The following is a 20640-nucleotide window of genomic DNA, read 5'->3' on the forward strand; positions in this document are numbered from 1 at the left end:
TTTTAATATGAGTTTGTCTAATTTTATTAATAAAGACATTGAAATATGCGCACATCAATCTACGTACAAAATGCTGCTTTTAGCGCTGCAATCATTACACTAAAGCAACAGTAGCCAATCTGACAGTCTGTAGACACAGCTTCAATTACTTTACAGAACTTTTAACTAATATTGCCTCTGTTTAGGCCTCCTCTGCCTCCCATTGCATGAGTTACACCTGTGTAGGAAAAGAGACGAGTATTAATGCAAGTACTCTTCCCCACTCCAATAATCAAACATGGTCAGTTTGCTACTTTGTTTGGTGATGAGATGAGTGTGCAGGGGAATATTCTGTTAGCGATCTCTGTGATGGCCTAGCACCAAGAGGTACTACTGTGGATTTTCATTCCATGGATGAGAAGAGTCACAACCACAGCATGCTCAATTATGGGTGGAGAGGGTTACCCTCCCTTTTCTCCAGCCACCCTTTTGGTTAATGTGTGACAATAGATGGGATTGCATTGGAAATCCCTTCTAGTTCTATAAGTACATTTTTTATGGTTAGATCCACAACATCTGAATGTTAACAGACATATCAGTGCTAGCACCAATGCATGCAGAAAATTTAATATTTATGTTGATGAATAAATTTAATCTGGGTAGGGTTTTTTTTTTTTTAATGTGGGGGCTGTTATAGTTAATCATTAGTAGCAATCAAAGTAAAATCTGGAGAATACTAACATAATAAGCTTCTGTAATTTCAATCATTTAATTTTCTTTAAAAAGCAGCATAGTAATTCCAGACATCATCTCAACGAAAATCTTAAATTTGAAATAGGAAAATTGTGTTAGGAGTAATCTTAAAGATCAGAATTGTATCATATCAAGCTTATGTCCTAGCAATAAATTACCAAAAAAAAGTAAGTTTAAAATCTACTGCAATTTATACGCCTTCTAAAATCAGAGCCAGGAGCTCCAGAAAGAGGATGTTTTCTGTAGTCTTTTTGCCTGTCAGCCAAATGAATGCTTTGGATAATATATATTGAAAGCTCTGTGGGGCAGGGACTCTCCATTATTCAGTGTCTCATCATGTATACTTATGGTGGCACTATAGATATCCAGTCTCAAAAGGGTTAAGAAAATTAAGAGGTTATTTGAAAGAGTACATACATAGTCACAATAATTATAACATTGACAGTCACTTACCCCTCTGTCTGTTAAACTGACGACCACGGACACCAGTTCTTAATGTTGGTGGCTGAAGTCTAACACGCCGGAAAGGCTTTGGCTGATTACTGCTTGTGTCTGTAGAGAAGGAAGAGTTTTAGAAAGAATGTATAAGATTGTTACTGCAGTATAATTTGTAACTGTTAGTGAGTCCATCGCTTAAGTTTAACGTACATCTGTACTTGTCTTTCATATTTTAAAAACTTGAGGGTGCAACATATTTCATTAACATCTTCTCAGATAATAATAATAATAAAGCCTCAGACTGAACAAGTGTGCGTGTTTTCCTTTGATTTTTTTTGTCAAACTCTTCAAAGATTCACATGTCCATTTTATTTCAAAATGGAGTGACAGACCAATGGTTGGTAGACCAATGGATTAACAAAAGAATAAAGCAGCTCATATGCCCATCATGTTACTTGTAATTTTTCACTTATTAAAAGGGATATTTTAGCACAGTGGCTCCCAATCTTTCCAGATTACTGTACCCCTTTCAGGAGTCTGATTTATCGCACATACCCCCAAGTTTCACATCACTTAAGTACTTGCTTACAAAATCAGACACACGTAAAAAAGTGTCACTATTACTAAAAAAAATTCCTCACTTTCTCATTTTTACCATATAATTATAAAATAAATTAACTGGAATATATTATACTTACATTTCAGTGTATAGTATACAGAACAGTATAAACTAGTCATTGAATGAAATTGTAGTTTGTACAGACTTCGCTAGCTGTGCTTTTTATGCAGCCTGTTGTAAAATTAGGCAAATATCTAGATGAGTTGTCGTACCCACTGGAAGACCTCTGGGTACCCCCAGAGGTACGAGTATCCCTGGTTGAGAACCACTGTTTTAGCAAAAGCTGTGATTATTTATAAGCAACCCAGATGTCTTAGAGGTTTATCCATGTTATCGACTCATACAGAACAAAAATCAATACAAGTTTAAACACTTATGGTGGAAGAAGTTCCATATTTAGGATAAATGCCACTCATCTGCCTACAAATTGCCACCTTATCTTACTACAATGCTGCCATAAAGATTAAAATAATTCATAATCATAATTCAACCTGTCAACACACAGCTTGGGAAGAGGTGAGAAAGTTGAGTGTATTCTTAACAATGGCCACAGCACTAACCTCAGTTTCTTTTTGACCCACTATGGAGACAATAATAGGTATTAAAGTTATGCTTCAGAAGGGACATTAACTGTTCAGAATAGTTGGTCCTAGTCTGGTCTCCACTGCCAACAATGCGTATTGCACTGGGAAAAGGCTCGAGGTACAAACATCCTACAAAACAGTATGAAGCAATCTGCATTAGGAAGGAAGCCAATACCTGCTGATGAGCTGGAAGGAGGATCCTGACTGGTAGAAGGGAGGTCTGACTCATCAGATGCTTGAACAGATTCTTCTTCTTGCTGGCTATCAATTTCTAGACCAGCTTCTGATGTAATTCTGGAACATAAAAATTCAGGTGTCGAACAATGGTGATAAAACTCAAGAGAAACTGATAATCCCCTGAGAGCACAGATAATTTTGTAATTTTACAGGAAATTGATTTTTGTTTTACTATGGGTACTTTCACACACACTCTTCACATTTTTTCTACCTTGTTACCAGATATTAGAGATATTAGTATTTTAAAAATACAAAGGCAGACAAATCCTCTTTGGCACTCATCTACCCATCCACTGCACACCACCAGGGTGACTGCTTTGCAGAGAAGATCAGAAAAATGAGGGAGAAAAAACTGAAGTTTACTTGGGTGCACTTGAGTAAAACCATGTGCCATGGAAGAACTTGTACACCAATCTGCTCCCCGTATTACAGAGGTCAGTAGGAAGTAAATATTTAATTTAAATGGAACCCATTAAGACTATGCAGTATGATCCAGTATATGAAATGTAAAGGCTGGGAAAAAAGAGATGGTTCCTAGAGTTTTGTCCAAAATGTTCTTTTCAGTGCAATACCTAAAAGGCTTGGATTAATGATTTTTCAAAAAGCCAGTACCAAGACAGTGAAAGACAATAACACAGCTATCTTAAAGAGCACTCTACAGAGTCCAATGGAAGCTTTCCAAGGAGAACTAGGTCAGTTGATTACATGGAAGTCTGAGGGCAGAATTAACAAAATAAAAATAAAATCATTTTCGACAATCTCTGGGGCTGTTTGGTTGTATTTTCTCCAGTTAACTCCCATTTCGTGCTGTTTTATTTCCCCTGCCTCGGTGCAGGACTTTACATTTGTTAATATCAAATTCTACCCCACAGAAGCCCCACAGCTCTCCAGATCACTCTTAGTTTGTTTTTGTCCTGTATGTCTCTAATTCTGGTGGTGTTCCAAATTTTGATCACACTTGAAATTCAAACAACACACACACAAAAGAAAAAAGTGTTTAGCAGCTGAGCAGAGAGATGCTTAAAAAAAAAAAAAAAGGTTAAAAAAAGCTTCTGGAAAGCCTGACAGTCCTGGATTGGGCTCCAACTATCACTGAGTAAAGCCTGATGGATACTTCACCATGGTTATAGTAACAGTTCCACAAGTTAGTTGAAGTGCTCAGCAGACCCGTTTTGAGAGCCACTGCATCAATCCATTTATCACGGAAATGCATGCCCAACTCACTCATGCTCTGGGTGTCCAGAAAGGGTTTATATTCTTTTAAAAGATTTACATTTTGTTTCTGTTATTTCTGCAAAGTAGGAAATTAAGTTGTTCGGAAAAAAGGAAATCTGACAATGAGCTGTGACCGTTTTGAGATGTCTAGAAATTCTAGATCCCACTACCAGTGCCAGAGGTTAAATAAGCCTCTGATTCAGAGTTTAATTCTTGTTTTCCACTGCAAGTGGATTACCTTGTGAACATCTTCCACCATAATTTCCAGTTCAGATGGGAGTCATTCTTTCTGTAGCCACACTAATCCTGTTTTCAAGATGAATATAGTTCCATACAGGGAGACCAAAAGAAGAAGTTGGTATTGAAGGAGGCAAAAGGTCACCAGATTAGTTTTACACTTAATTTAGGAAACCTCTCAATGCTGGTGATCCCTCCCTGCTACGGACCAATATTGAGCTAAGATTTAACAGACAACAGACACACACAAACAATGAAATGCAATGAAAGCATGTAAAACTAAATCTCAAATACAGAATTAAGTCTTAATCCACTGAGTAGTGTACCTTACCCTTCAGATTCTGCCTCCACAAAAACCTCATCCCCATCATCACCCACTCCAGATTCAGTAGTAGTGGATAAACTGCCAGTGGACGTTGTCACCATTGGAACAGACTGAGAAGCATGCTCTGAAGGATCAGCTGCGGTACTTTCAGTAAAAACAGTCACTTTAAAAAACAAAATCAGGAAAAGCAGTTAAGAGAGAAGGTTATTTTGTACTTATACGCAATTTATTAAAATATTGGGTACTACGAGAACTCAGTCTCCAGTAATATTTTCACCATAGCAATAAACAACATAACAGTAATATACATTTTGTTTGGAAGTCAAAGCATCTAATTTTGTCATTACACTTTGCAATACTGATTCTCACCTGGTGCTGCGACTTGCAGTGGAGTTGTTGGGACACTGCGGCCACCAGACTCTTCTTCATGGGCAAGAAAGAGTGGTGTTTCGTACATTCCTAAACCTACAACACACAATTCTTGGTATTAACAGATGCAGTGAAAGCATGTTAGACAGCAGAAAATTATATAATTATCTGAAGGCAAACTAGTATAGTACAGTACAAGTCCTAGTACAACCTCGAAGTAACCTACTGGTTTGTATTTAAATACTGAGACTGAGTAGTTGAGAATACTCAAGAGTAAACCTAGTTTGCACTTATGTAGAACCTTCAGCCAAAGTTCTTCAGTATTAATGAAATAAACCACACTCCCACATGAAATAAATATCTGTATTTTAAAGACAAGGAAATAGATTCAGATGAGTTAAGTGACTTGTCCAAGGTTATCTTCTAACGACTGACCCAAGCTTTAATCACTAGATAATGCTTCCTTTGATCAACTTGGAATTTTTTTTCAATTCTACGAGTGAAAATCCTATTAGTTGTACATATGCAATTTAGTTTAAGCTACTTAAAACAAAGAAGTTATTTCCAAAACAAATGTGTCCCTCAGTAATGGGAAATTTATTTTACAGAATTTAAGGTTGAACAGTAGTAGTCTGGAGCTTTGAGCAATCTGGGTATTTTTTACTCTATTTTTTTAATTTTTTTTTTTTTTTTTAAAATAGCCCAATTACAAACCGTCCTTCAAGCTTTGGTTCACTCCCACTCGATTAAACTGTCATATCCTTTTCAGATGCATATTGGAAGAGCCCATGATATTTACTGTTTACTTGAAATCTGTCAGACTTACTACTGCAAGAGAATCTCAACCAAGATTAATTCATTTTAGAGACAAGTCTTGCCAAAGAGGCCAGAAAATAATATTGTGCTGCGAAGTACCCAGGTTCGTTGACATGAGATAATTTCCCCTAAACTTACTGAAACCTATGAAAAGAGACAGGCACTAGGTAATTATGCAATTATGAAAATGTCTCACTGGCCAAGCTTGTGAAGGCCTTACACTCAACTTGATGGCATTTCTGTGTTTGTATGTATGTAATGCAGTAACTTTTGAACGCTGAATACAATCAGTTCCAAAATTCCAGGGAACGTTCTAGGCATCAATGGCCACCCTGTTGATTTTGGATAAAACGGAAAAACTCCAAGGGTGAAAACTGAGGACACATGAAGCCTCTGCCAACCCTTTAGCACAAACCAGACACCTTGAAAATCACTGCATACCAGGAGTCTGTATGAGAGAAAGAGGAATGCAGGGCATACAGAACACCTGGCAGGGAGGAGATTGAGAGAATTGCAGGGAGTCCCTGAAAACAAAGGATGAGACAGTGGCACATAGGAAGCTTATAGGAGGACTGGAGGAATGCAGGGAGCCCTTGGTGTGTGCAATAAGCTCTGCCTACACAAGCTATAAAACATGCAACCCCTTAGCAATTTTTCTTTTTGCAAAGCTTATCTTAGGCCTGGTCTACACTACGGGGTTAGGTCGAATTTAGCTGCATTAGATCAATTTAAAAATGAATGCGTCCACAAAACCAATCCCGTTCCATCGACTTAAAGGGCTCTTAAAATCGTTCCGTCGACTTAAAGGGCTCTTAAAGTCTGTACTCCTCCCTGGCGAAGGGAATAGCGTTAAAATCTACTTGGTGGGTCGAATTTGGGGTAGTGCGGACACAAATCAACGGTATTGGCCTCCGGGAGCTATCCCAGAGTGCTACATTGTGACCGCTCTGGACAGCACTTTGAACTCCGATGCACTAGCCAGGTACACAGGAAAAGCCACGGGAACTTCTGAATTTCATTTCCTGTTTGGTCAGCATGGCGAACTCAGTAGCACTGGTGACCATGCAGTCCCCTGAGAATCGCAAATGAGCTCCAGCATGGACTGAAAGGGAGACACTGGATCTGACTGTTGTATGGGGAGAAGCATCTGTGCAGGCAGAACTCTGATCAAAAAGAAGAAATTTGCCAGAATCTCACAAGGCATGTTGGAGGAGAAACACACAGCAGTGCCTCGTAAAATTTAAGGAGCTGAGGCAAGCCAACCAAAAGACAAAGGAGGAAAACGGTCGCTCCGGGTCACAGCCCCATACCTGCCGCTTCTATGATCAGCTGCATGCCATGCTAGGAGGGGACCCTACCAGTACCCCACCACTGTCCGTGAACACCTGCAAGGAGGGAGTCTCACGGAACGGGGAGGAGGATTTTGTGGAGGAGGAGGAGGAGAATGCGCATGCGCAGCAGGCAAGCAGTGAATCCGTTCTCCCCGGCAGCCAGGACCTTTTCATTACCCTGGAGCCAATACCCTCCGAAGGCGGGATCCCCGACCCTGAAGCTGGAGAAGGCACCTCTGGTGAGTGCCCATTTGTAACTACAGTACAGGGTTTAAAAGCAATAGTGTTTAACATTTGATTTTCCCTGAAGAATTGGGATGCATTCGCGGCCAGTACAGCTACTGGAAAAGTCTATTCGCATGTCTGGGGATGGAGCGGGAATCCTCTAGGGACATCTCCATGAAGCTCTCCTGGAGGTACTCTGAAAGTATTATGGAATCATTGCAGCACAAAGTATGGCAGCGAATGGTCCTGGGTTTTGGTCGCATTCAAACAACATTTGGTCTATATCTTTCTGTGTTACTCTCAAGAGAGTGATTATCATTCACGGTCACCTGGTTGAAATAGGGGAATTTTTGTAAGGGAACAGTAAAAGGACCCCGTTCATGCTGGCCTGTTTGCGCTTGGCTAAAAGGGATCATCCTGGAGAACAGGCACGCGGTGGGGTAGGGGGAGGTGTGTGCTGCACATCCACCCGAAAACTGCAGCCCCTCCTTTTAAATGTGAAACCCAACTGGTATTGCTTGCTATGGGAAAGGATGGTGTGGCAGTTTGAAACCATTCCCACATGTTATGCGTAAGAAGCCAACCCTACGTACCCTTTGCCTTATCATGGCTGCATGGAAACCTAATTCTGTTGCCCAGCCATTTGTGATGTGTCACCATACTGGCAAGCGCTCAATATAAAAGGCAAAATGCAACCTTGTACCTAAAGCACACGTGCTGTCTGCTGTAAATTGCTTGATTCACTGTGAAAGAATCTCCCTTTTGTTCTCAGAAATATATCGTCTTAAATATTACTCTCCCTTTTTATCTCCCCCCAGGTGCAAATGTTTCTAGGCTCCCCCTATCATTTCCATCCCTAAGGTTATCCCAGATTAGAAGGTGAAAAAAAACGCACTCACGATGACATGTTTTCCAAGCTCATGCAGTCCTCCCATACTGATAGGGCACAGCTGAATGCATGAAGGCATTCAGTATTAGAGGCTAGGAAAGCATTAAGTGAGCACGAAGAGCAGAGGCAGGAGGCGATGCTAAGGCTCATGGGGGAGCAAACGGACAGGATGAAGCGTCTGGTGCAGCTGCAGAAAAGCCAACAAAAGCACAGACCCCCGCAGCATCCACTGTACAACTGCCTGAGCTCCTCCCCAAGTTCCATACCCTCCTCACCCAGATGCCCAAGAACGCAGGGGGGGAGGCTCCAGGCACCCAGCCACTCCAGAGGATGGCCCAAGCAACAGAAGGCTGTCATTCAAACAGTTTGATTTGTAGTGTGGCTACAATAAGCAATATGGCCTTGTCCTTCCCTCCTCCCCCACCCTACCCAGGCTACCTTGTCCATTATCTCATTTTTTTAAATTAATAAAGAAAGAATGCATGGTTTCAAAGCAATAGTTACTTTATTTTGAAGGGGGGAAGGTTGGTGGCTTACAGGAAATTAAAATCAACAAAGGCGGCGGGTTTGCATCAAGTAGAAATACACACAACTGTCACACCAAAGCCTGGCCAGTCATGAAACTGGTTTTCAAAGCCTCTCTGATGCACAGCATGCCTTGCTATGCTCTTCTAATCACCCTGGTGTCTGGCTGCTCAAAATCAACCAGGCCATTTGCGTCAACCTCCCACCCTGCCATAAACATCATCTCTCCCTTACTCTCACAGATATTATGGAGCAAGCAGCAATAACAATGGGAATGTTGGTTGCACAGAGGTCTGACCTAGTCAGCAAACAGCAGCAGCATGCTTTTAAACATCCAAAGGCACATTCTACCTCCACTCTGCACTTGTTCAACCTATAGTTGAACTGCTCCTTACTACTGTCCAGGCTGCCTGTGTACGGCTTCATGAGCCATGGGAGCAAGGGCTAGGCTGGGTCCCCAAGGATAACTATTGGCATTTCAACATCCCCAACAGTAATTTTGTGGTCTGGGAAGTAAGTCCCTTCTTGCAGCTGCTCGAACAGCCCTGAGTTCCCAAAGATGTCAGCGTCATGCACCTTTCCTGGCCATCCCACATTGATGTCGGTGAAATGTCCCTTGTGATCCACCAGTGCTTGCAGCACCATTGAGAAGTACCCCTTGCGGTTTACGTACTGGTTGGCAAGGTGGTCTGGTGGCAAGATAGGGATATGTGTTCTATTGCCCCACCACAGTTAGAGAAACCCATTGCAGCAAAGCCATCCAGTATGACCTGCACATTTCCCAGAGTCACTATCCTTGATAACAGAACGTCAATGATTGCATTGGCTACTTGGATCACAGCAACCCCCACAGTAGATTTGCGCACTCCAAACTGATTCCCAACTGACTGGTAGCAGCAGGCGTAGCAAGCTTCCACAGGGCTATCGCCACTCACTTCTCAACTATCAGGGAAGCTCTCATCTTGGTATTCCTGCGCTTCAGGGTGGAGGAAAGCAACTCACAGAGTTCCAGGAAAGTGGCTTTACCCATGCGAAAGTTTCACAGCCACTGTGAATCATCCCATACCTGCAACACTATGCGGTCCCACCAGTCTGTGCTTGTTTGCTGGGCCCAGAATCGGTGTTCCACTGTATCAATCAGTTCCACTGCCGCCATGATGTCCCAATTGCCACAGCCCGTGCTTTCAAGAATGTCTGCGTCCATGTCTTCATCAAAATCAGCGTCTCTTAGCCCAGTTCTGCATATACTCCAGGATAATACGTGAAGTGTTTACAATGCTCACAACAGCAGCGGTGAGCTGAGCGGGCTCCATGCTTGCCGTGGTATGGCGTCTGCAGGAGAGCAGAGTTGTAGCGGAAGTGGTGGATGACAACGGATGCCACAAGAATAGATATTTATACAGAACGACGAGAGGACCTGCAATGTGGATTCATGGCACCAGGAGAGCAGAGTTGCAGCAGAAGCGATGGATGACGACAATATGGAGAAACTTGCTATTGAGACACTCATTTACAAGGGCAGGAGAGCAGAGTTGCAGAGGAAGTTGATGATGATGGTTAACAGTCGTCCTGCACCGTCTGCTGACGGCAGCATCCAGGACACAACAGCAGTGGTGATGGTGAGCTGACCTGAGCGGGCTCCATGCTTGCCGTGGTATGGTGTCTGCACAGAAAAAAGGCGCGAAACGATTGTCTGTTGTTGCTTTCAGGGAGAGAGGGGCGACTGATGACATGTACCCGAAACCACCTGCGACAATGTTTTTGCCCCATCAGGCATTGGGAGCTTAACCCAGAATTCCAATGGTCGGCGGAGACTGCGGGAACTGTGGGATAGCTACCCACAGTGCACCGCTCCATAAGTCGATGCTAGCCACGGTAGTGAGGACGCCCTCTGCCGACTTAATGCGATTAGTGTGGACATACACAATCGACTGTATAAAATAGATTTCTAAAAATTGACTTCTATAAAATCGACCTAATTTCGTAGTGTGGACATACCCTTAGTGATGGTGCTGTACTTCTCAACAAAATATTATTGTCCTCAGCTCTTGATCTTCTCTCCGTTTTGCTTTTCTGACTCTTGTCAATCCGCTACCTTGCTCATTGCCACCCCTACAATGAGTGGTTTAGCAGATCTCTTACAGTTGCTTCTGTGCTGCCAGGAAGGCATGGAAGGGAGACTTCTTGCTGCACAACAGCAGCAAGGACAAGAACGAGCAATTGCTTGCCCGCCATCATAGTGGACAAGGGCCTATCTATCTCAAAGACATGCTCTCTTCTGTACTCTACCACAACAGCTGCGATCACAAGGAACACTGATGCTGGACATCCCCAAGTTCAAACTCATAGGAATGGAAAGCATTTTCAATAGGCTACCATATTCAGTCACAGATTCAGGCTCATCTTTATCCCGCTACTTTCAAGAACACAATGCCAGCCCTATTCCTTTACATAAGCTTTGTAATAATGAAGTTAGAGCACAGCTTAACAGTATCCCTCCTGAAAGCAAAGACTAATCCAACTGGGAAATAGTTTAAAGTAAGATAGGGGAGTAGAGATTTGGTCTCTGTGACAGATTAACGTTTCCTAAGTTATGTGTGGAAGGCCCAGATACAGCAATACCCACGAGAGAGACAGTAACAAGAACTTTCTTGTGGGATATCGAGGCTAATCTACTGATCGAGGCTAATCTACAATAGATCTTGACACACCTGAACCAATGGTGAGAAGATTGACAGAGCCACACATCAAGACATGCTAGAGAATTGTACGCTGTACAATTTGAAAACATCTGTTAAATTGTGTGTGTTTTAATTTTGCTTTAGTGAAATCAAATTTCAATTTGTCACATACGGTGACGCAGGCAATCTCTGCATGACAACATAATGGCTCAACAAGCTACCTACTTCACTGCGTTAGTGTTAATTTTCCTAATATTTGTATATGCTATTCTAAATGGCTAAACATCGGCTTAGCAGAATTAATTTTATAATTTTAAGAGATAATATCCATGTTTATTTAAGCAACTTTTTATTTATATTAATTTATATTTTCACAGTTGCTGGAAATTATGGAGGTGCAGGGTAAGGCAATTTTTTAACAACAGTAAATGTTAAGATTCAGAAAAGTTAAAGCTTTATAAACATGAAAGCACAAAAAGTTGTCAACATCACATGTCAAAATATACAAAGTAAACATCCTTAAAACAAACTAAGTTCTCACTAAGAAAAATGCTGCTTATCTTTTAATGTCAGTTATCATCAATGAAAATATTTTTTCGTTGGTTTGTGTATGTATGGTAAAACTGATGTTTACCTATGTTTACTGATAAAAATCTAATCTTTCCAAGCCTAAGCAGTCAAGCATCCTTACATTAAGCTGCATATAGTTACAAATAACAAAGCTAACAGTGCTAGATAAGCAAAACATCTTCTCTGCCTCCTTAGTTCTTCTACCCTTCCTACAACTACACAGAGGCACAGACAAGGATATAGTTGGAACGGAGATGACAATTACCCAAGCTTGATTAGTTTCTCAAGCTGTTTCCATTTTTTCTTACAAACATAAAACAAAGGTATTACATAGATTTACCTCCTTGTGATGCAAGCTGGCCAAGATCTGAGTGGCTGGAACTAGTCTGTGGCATATCTTCTGGAGGTCCAAACCTGAATCTGGGAACTCCAGCAACCTGGGGGGAACTACAAAGATGCAGAATGTGCTGTAAAAACTGTTTAATAAACTAAAAACTATAATAAAATTATTTTAATTGAATAAGGAAAACAAATGATCAATTATACAAATAAGATTAGTAGCCAAGCAAAGATAACACTTAATTTTATCAGCATTATCCAAAGTAATTAGTTACTCCATTACATCTGCCTCAAAATGATATGGTCAAAAAATACTCCACTAGTAAGAAAATAATAAAATCACTTTCAATGAATACTGTAATGTTTAATGACAGGTTTCAGAGTAACAGCCGTGTTAGTCTGTATTCGCAAAAAGAAAAGGAGTACTTGTGGCACCTTAGAGACTAACCAATTTATTTGAGCATACTGATGATGCATCCGATGAAGTGAGCTGTAGCTCACGAAAGCTTTATGCTCAAATAAACTGGTTAGTCTCTAAGGTGCCACAAGTACTCCTTTTCTAGTGACGGAGGATGTGGAAAAAGCTAATGTACTCAATGCTTTTTTTGCCTCTGTTTTCACTAACAAGGTCAGCTCCCAGACTGCTGCGCTGGGCATCACAAAATGGGGAAGAGATGGCCAGCCCTCTGTGGAGATAGAGGTGGTTAGGGACTATTTAGAAAAGCTGGACGTGCACAAGTCCATGGGGCCGGACGAGTTGCATCCGAGAGTGCTGAAGGAATTGGTGGCTGTGATTGCAGAGCCATTGGCCATTATCTTTGAAAACTCGTGGCGAACCGGGGAAGTCCCGGATGACTGGAAAAAGGCTAATGTAGTGCCAATCTTTAAAAAAGGGAAGGAGGAGGATCCTGAGAACTACAGGCCAGTCAGCCTCACCTCAGTCCCTGGAAAAATCATGGAGCAGGTCCCTCAAAGAATCAATCCTGAAGCACTTGCATGAGAGGAAAGTGATCAGGAACAGCCAGCATGGATTCACCAAGGGAAGGTCATGCCTGACTAATCTAATCGCCTTTTATGATGAGATTACTGGTTCTGTGGATGAAGGGAAAGCAGTGGATGTATTGTTTCTTGACTTTAGCAAAGCTTTTGACACGGTCTCCCACAGTATTCTTGTCAGCAAGTTAAGGAAGTATGGGCTGGATGAATGCACTATAAGGTGGGTAGAAAGCTGGCTAGATTGTCGGGCTCAATGGGTAGTGATCAATGGCTCCATGTCTAGTTGGCAGCCGGTATCAAGTGGAGTGCCCCAAGGGTCGGTCCTGGGGCCGGTTTTGTTCAATATCTTCATAAATGATCTGGAGGATGGTGTGGATTGCACTCTCAGCAAATTTGCGGATGATACTAAACTGGGAGGAGTGGTAGATACGCTGGAGGGGAGGGATAGGATACAGAAGGACCTAGACAAATTGGAGGATTGGGCCAAAAGAAATCTGATGAGGTTCAATAAGGATAAGTGCAGGGTCCTGCACTTAGGACGGAAGAACCCAATGCACAGCTACAGACTAGGGACTGAATGGCTAGGCAGCAGTTCTGCGGAAAAGGACCTAGGGGTGACAGTGGACGAGAAGCTGGATATGAGTCAGCAGTGTGCCCTTGTTGCCAAGAAGGCCAATGGCATTTTGGGATGTATAAGTAGGGGCATAGCGAGCAGATTGAGGGACGTGATCGTTCCCCTCTATTCGACATTGGTGAGGCCTCATCTGGAGTACTGTGTCCAGTTTTGGGCCCCACACTTCAAGAAGGATGTGGATAAATTGGAGAGAGTCCAGCGAAGGGCAACAAAAATGATTAGGGGTCTGGAACACATGACTTATGAGGAGAGGCTGAGGGAGCTGGGATTGTTTAGCCTGCAGAAGAGAAGAATGAGGGGGGATTTGATAGCTGCTTTCAATTACCTGAAAGGGGGTTCGAAAGAGGATGGCTCTAGACTGTTCTCAATGGTAGCAGATGACAGAACGAGGAGTAATGGTCTCAAGTTGCAGTGGGGGAGGTTTAGATTGGATATTAGGAAAAACTTTTTCACTAAGAGGGTGGTGAAACACTGGAATGCGTTACCAAGGGAGGTGGTAGAATCTCCTTCCTTAGAGGTTTTTAAGGTCAGGCTTGACAAAGCCCTGGCTGGGATGATTTAACTGGGAATTGGTCCTGCTTCGAGCAGGGGGTTGGACTAGATGACCTTCTGGGGTCCCTTCCAACCCTGATATTCTATGATTCTATGATTCTTTTTGTAACGTTTAAATAGCTCCTATGGCTTTACACAACTAATTCTCCACAGCAGCTTGCTGTGTATATTTTAACTGATCTTCATAGTCAACATTGAGAAAACATGCTTTTGTTACTTATAGCACTAATGTGAATGTGCAAAAGAGGAGCTCAAAGAAACACGATAACCCACTGTTGCCCTAGTAATTTAACTGTATGACTTTTTAAACAAATAGGTTTTGCTAGATTGGAATGTGCTTACTTTTCTGAACTCCATTTTACGATGTATGGTTCAAACAATTCAATATTTGTGACTCTCTCTCTTACCCATCTAGTAGATGGAATGCTATTTAGTATCTTACTACACAATCACTAAATCTTTTATTTCCATTTACCTTTAAGCAAAGAACCATTCAACTGTTAGTAAAAGGGAAATACACAATAGCACTTGCTTTTGTTACGACTTCTACGTACTGAATTGCTTCTGCAAATCCATCTGTACGATGTGGTACCACAAGAGTTGGGGTGCTTGGAACTGTCCTGTCCTCATCATCAAAAAAGTGTTGCTGCTGAAAAAAATATTAAGATCAGAAGCTAAAATTTATTCATTATTCCTACTCTGCTTGCTTCTAAATAAAACTCATCTACAAAGGTTGTTACCTCCCAAATAGACTAACAGCTTTAACCACTATTTGTCTAGTCAACAGTGTGAAGGGAACCCATGTGAAAATAAAAAAGAATTTTAAAAGATTGATTCCTAAAAAATAGTAATAAATATTGGCTGTGTCTAAACTGACCCAGATTCTTAAGAGTTTTTAGCTTCATCTTATACTTAATATACCTTGCCCGGTATTCACATTTGGAATAAGTTAAAGGATGGAAGTACCATTAACATGAAAAACCACCGCTTGATTAAACTATCTGCAAGCTTACACAAACAGCCAAGGAATTCTTTACTGCTCTTGCAGTGTTATAAGACTACAAAGTTCAGAGTGCTCTCTCATTCAAGGTTTTTTAGGAGCAGTCTGCCATTTACTTACCATGCCCCCTATACCAGGAGTTAGTTGAAGCCCACGTCCCACTGACTGTCTCCGAGTCATCTGGATTCTCTTTATGGTAAAAGGAGGAATAAAGTAGTATAAATGTTTCCTGGGGAGTCTAGCCATATGCAAATATCTTCAGGAATAAAGTTTAGTGATAAATGATAAATAAAGAAATTCTTTTGGCTTTCTACCAAAAGCATGACTTGATTAACAAAACCAGCTAGCATATTTTTATTAGTGAAAGCCATATTCCAGATATATTTAATCATGCACTTAATTCCTATACTTAAAACAATCCTGAATCAGGCAGAAGCAACTAATTTACAAAATGGGGCAATGTTACACCAAAAAGGGGGAAAAATTAATATAGGAACTCTTTCTAAGTAAAGAGGAAATAGTGAGTGTGTGAGGGGGGTGTTGCAGTACAATGACATTTAAATCATTTTCACAAGACACAATTTTAGTGCAGTCTAAACAAATGGTTCAGCATTTAGTGAAAAGGGCTCAAAGGGTTTTTTTGTGCACTTCATCAAACACAGAAAGGTCTTTGGAAAATAAACACAATGTTATAAACCATACTATAATATCTTGAAAGAGCACAACAAACCAAATGAAAAATCTATGAACGATTATAATTGTGTTTAAGTTAGAACTATTAAGGTCAGTTTAATTTTTCCCCCTAAAAAAAAAAACTTAAAAAATTTCAAGTTCTGAGCACGGAACTGTCAAAACTTCTGGCATTCATTCTTCAACTCTCTCTTGGTGCTCCCTGGACTGTGGAGGAAGCATGCTCAGCACAGCTCACCACTTAACAAATTCTCAAACCAATTAGGCAACAGTGCAGACCAACTCTCAAGGAGACGTAGTTAAGGCAGACTGAATAGAAGTCTACTGACAGCTGCATTCAACATTTCTCAGTGTAATAAAATATGCAAGGTCCCATACAGATTCATAGATTCCAAGGCCAGAAAGGACCACTATGATCATCTATCTGCCGTGTATAACACAGGACACAGAATTTCCCCAAAATAATTCCTAAAGCATATCTTTAAAAAAATTAAATCTTGACTTAAAAATTGCTAGTGATGGAGACTCCACCACAACTATTGGTAAATGGTTCCAATGATGAATTACTCTTACCATTAAAAACGTATGCCTTTTTTCCAGCCTGAATTTGTCTAGCTTCAACTTCCAACCATGAATGCTGTTGTCTTCTTTCTCCATTCTTTCATCATTCTCCTATCTATCCCACCTCTTTTATCCCATCCTTCCTTGTGTGCTACTTTTTTCTCTCTGCACTTTTTGTTTTTTTGGTCTTTATTTTTTCTCCACTCTTCTTTTTTATCTGTTCTTTCTTGGGGCAGAAATGATTTGAAATTTGGAAGGTGTTATTATATGTACCTAGCTGAGCACAGGTCTTGCTCCTCTTCCCACTCTGCTTGTGTTTCCAATTCAGCTCCCCATCAGGCTACACTGAGGAGAAGAACCCTGATTTCTAAGAGATGATGATGCCGGGGAAATCATTGTCTCTGTTCTCACTAGCAGCAACATTTTCCACACCTCATGCATGGGGTGAGCTCATGCACTGAAAATCAAGGAGAGATCTTGTGACACTGTAGGACTCATCTGTGTAGCACTATGCTTTTAAAAACATCCATTTTCCAACCTTCCTTACCCACAGCCGGGTCCAACCAGGAAATATAAACATATTAGCTGAAGTTTCTGGTAAAGTGGAATAGTTAACAATGTTGACATGTAACCTGTCATAAGGGTTCAGAGATAAACACCCCATAGAAATAAATTGGAACAGTGCACACCCCTCAGAACAAGGGGGCTATAAAGAATTAGCTCACAATCAGGAGGTTTCTTTTTGCAACCATAAGGGTAAAACTTTCTTTTTTTAAATGACAGGTTTCAGAGTAGCAGCCGTGTTAGTGTGTATCTGCAAAAAGAAAAGGAGTACTCGCGGCACCTTAGAGAATAACAAATTTATTTGAGCATAAGCTTTCGTGAGCGACAGCATCCGATGAAGTGAGCTGTAGCTCACGAAAGCTTATGCTCAAATAAATTTGTTAGACTCTAAGGTGCCGCAAGTACTCCTTTTCTTTTTTTAAATGAAAGCTTAAAATTCTGTAGAATCTTAAAGTGTCACATACAGCTCACATGTGAGGCATTAGGCACAAAAAGGTTAGCTGAGAAGACAGTGGGAGTTTCTTTATGCCACACCTGCATCTGCACAAAGAATATTTAATAAAAATCTGAGCCAGATCCTGCTGAGTTATAACCTTCTCAAAAACTGCTTTTAGAGTGGAAATACTGACAAGTATTAACTGAAACAGTGCTGGTATAATTTACAAAAAGCTACATAATTAAGTAGTTTCCTTAATTTTCTAAAGCGTTGAGTAATTTCCTACCTGTACTGGTGGTCCCAGTTCCTGGGGTGGAGCATGAATAGTCAGTCGTGGGGGTAGAGGATGTGGTGGTCTGCGTGGTGACTGAGGTGGCCGAGGAGCCTGCCTCTCTGAGGCAGATGTTGGCTGCTGTTCTCTTGAACTTTCATGAGAGAAAGTTGACTCTGGAGCACTTGTGCTTCCTTCGCCTAAAATGCAAGGAAATATCACACAATAAAAACACTGTACTCCACAAATCTATGACCAGAGTAATTCAGGCAGTACTCTAGTTGCAATGACAAAAGTATGACACCTTTAAAAAATTGATGTACACTGTAATACTTTATAGAGAATATGGGGTCACTTCACCCACCACACAAATGGAATCAATCCTGAAGCATGAGTAGTTTGAGATGAAGCTGTAATAAAAACTTACAGAACGTATACCAAAATTGAAAATCAGATTAACATGCTATAGCAGACATTTCTACGCTTGCAAAAAGCAGTAATTGACCAACAGTGACAACTGAACAGTGCCCGGATTTAAAAAGTCATTTGAAAGACAGCATGTCTACAAGTTAAAGAACCAATTAGCACCATGATAGGCAATTGTTCACCAACGACTCAGAGGGAAGAGGATCACTTACTGAATCAACAGCTCTTTCTGCAAGTAATGTTTTCCATACAAATATTGAATATACCCAGTGCTACTTAGCTTATGGAATTTTACTGGAGCACACCCCTGTAAACCTATCTTTTCCACCTCAAATTCAAAAATACATGTTTTAACAGAAAGAACTCAAAAGGCTTGCACATGTCTCCCCTCATAACCAGAGACTGTAGAGATAGAGATTAATTGTACCACTGTTTTGAGAGTCTGCTGCTCTCTGGTTGCTTTCTCCACCTCCCATGCTCTCTTCAGTTTCTGTACAAGGATCTGTACCATCAGCACCCTAAAAATTCATAAAACAGTGATTCAGTGCAAAACCCCACCCAGGCCAATAATTGAAAGAGAACAGAAAAACCTAATATAGTAAAGATGATATCTGTGAAAACTTAAGAAATTTTATATACTGTACATAGTTATAAAGAACAACTATGTATACATTTACTCAAGTTTTAAAACCTATCTATATCAAAATATCGTTTGTTCAATATGTTTCAACTAATAAACATTTGTTGTTAAGAGTTACACTTGGCTAGCTTCACAGCTACCATAGTCTAGTATTACAAAGCTTATGCTGTGTCCTGTACTTTGTATTATCCAACCTTTCCACACATCGAAAAGTTTATTTTACTCAAGAAGAAAACCAGTTGCAACATGAACTATATTTATCACCTAACCACAAAATCCAATCTACTTGAATCAACTCAAATTAAGATTTTCCTTTCTCAACATGTGGATTACAATAGGAACAAGCTATAAAATCACAATTACCTCAGGAGATCGCATATGCCTACAAAAGGTTACTACTCTTACCTCAGCATCATCTGCTTCATATCCATCATTTCCATCAGCACTCCCGGTTCCTTCATTACTATCATCACCTTCATCCCCCATTCCTGTATCTTCATCATCATCTTCATCCTCCTCTTCCTCATCTTCATAATCCTACAAATGTAACGTACACAGCTTTAGGAAAAGCTCAAAAGGATAACATCTAGCTCTTATACAGTACTTTTCAACTATAGATCTCAAAGCCCTTTACAAAGGAGGTTACTAACATTATCGCCATTTTAGAGAATAGCTAAATCATTTTATAGTGTGCTATGAATAGACAGATTTTCTCTAAAGGTCTCTTTCTAGAGATGTTAAGAATTCATTTGTAGGCATATACAAACTTCAAATGTTGTTGTAGGTCAAGTGAAAAATTTTATTGTCACCTGCAGTAATGTGCAATGAAAAGATGCATGAGAAAGTTTATACAGTGACTAATTAAAATATGCCTGCTTCAAGCTAGTTCTCTCATTGTATATGTTTGTACAGCATCTGGCATCTTGAGGCCAGGATTCTAACTGGGGTCTCAGGGCACTGTGTTAATACAGGTTGAATCTCTCTAATCCGGCACTCCGTGGTCCGGCATAGGTGCCGACTCCGTGGGTGCTCCAGGGCTGAAGCACCCATGGGGAAAAATTAGTGGGTGCAGAGCATCCACTGGTGCCAAGCTCCTCCCTCTCCCCCCATGCGCTGGTGGCCCCGCACTTACCAACTCCTCCTCCTCCCTCCCAGTGCTTCCGGAGCACTGCAAACAGCTGATTCGCAGCATTCAAGCACCGGGAGGGAGGGGGAGGAACTGGAGCCGTGGCTGGGACCCCAGGCGAGGGGCTGGCGTCTGGGACTTGGGGCGAGCATCGGAGCCCCTAGGCGGAAGGGCTAGTGGCTGGGACCCCGGGTGACAGCGGAATCCCCGGATGGGGGGGGCCATGCTGGGCGCAAAGCCTGGGAGTACTGCAGCACTCCCCATACCCCTACTTCCCACGCCTATGGATACCCACTGGCACTCTGCATTGACCTCCTGTGATTCGGCACCAGGCAGGTCCTGAGGGTGCCGGACTAGAGAGGTTTTATCTGTATAAATAAGTTACATTAATAGCAGAAAAACTCAAGGTATTTGGTAATGTCAGTGTGATATATTCTGTGGGATTGGTTTATTTATTTATTTTTTTGTGAAGCAAGAAATACTGAGGATTTTACTTAAGGAAATGAATTTTTTTTTAAAAAGTTATTTCAGAATTATTTCTGTGCTGAAAACCTCTCCACAGCCTGGCTAGCAGAGGCATTTCATTATATAAATGAGTGCTTCAGTCAACTT

The 20640-nt window shown here is 41.1% G+C and overlaps 1 protein-coding gene across 2 annotated transcripts in view; it reads right to left on the minus strand.

The window, feature by feature from the left end:
• Positions 1 to 23: 23 nt before the first annotated feature.
• Positions 24 to 20640, minus strand: part of TPR (translocated promoter region, nuclear basket protein) — a 72875-nt gene continuing 52258 nt past the window's right edge. Inside the window, exons 41-51 of one of the 2 annotated variants that reach the window (XM_084637063.1) lie at positions 19308 to 19439; positions 18690 to 18780; positions 17852 to 18036; positions 15435 to 15503; positions 14869 to 14960; positions 12134 to 12240; positions 4757 to 4852; positions 4394 to 4550; positions 2549 to 2667; positions 1186 to 1284; positions 24 to 217 (exon numbers count right to left, since the gene is read on the minus strand). In XM_084637063.1, the coding sequence (XP_084493189.1) occupies positions 162 to 217; positions 1186 to 1284; positions 2549 to 2667; positions 4394 to 4550; positions 4757 to 4852; positions 12134 to 12240; positions 14869 to 14960; positions 15435 to 15503; positions 17852 to 18036; positions 18690 to 18780; positions 19308 to 19439 (1203 nt within the window). In that variant the 3' untranslated portion in view covers positions 24 to 161. Of the gene's footprint in view, positions 218 to 1185; positions 1285 to 2548; positions 2668 to 4393; positions 4551 to 4756; positions 4853 to 12133; positions 12241 to 14868; positions 14964 to 15434; positions 15504 to 17851; positions 18037 to 18689; positions 18781 to 19307; positions 19440 to 20640 lie in introns of both variants that reach the window. The other variant, XM_084637062.1, reaches the window with a different exon arrangement.

The sequence above is a fragment of the Lepidochelys olivacea genome (assembly GCF_965140295.1).
Source record: "Lepidochelys olivacea isolate rLepOli2 genome assembly, chromosome: 8".
Taxonomy (NCBI): domain Eukaryota; kingdom Metazoa; phylum Chordata; order Testudines; family Cheloniidae; genus Lepidochelys; species Lepidochelys olivacea.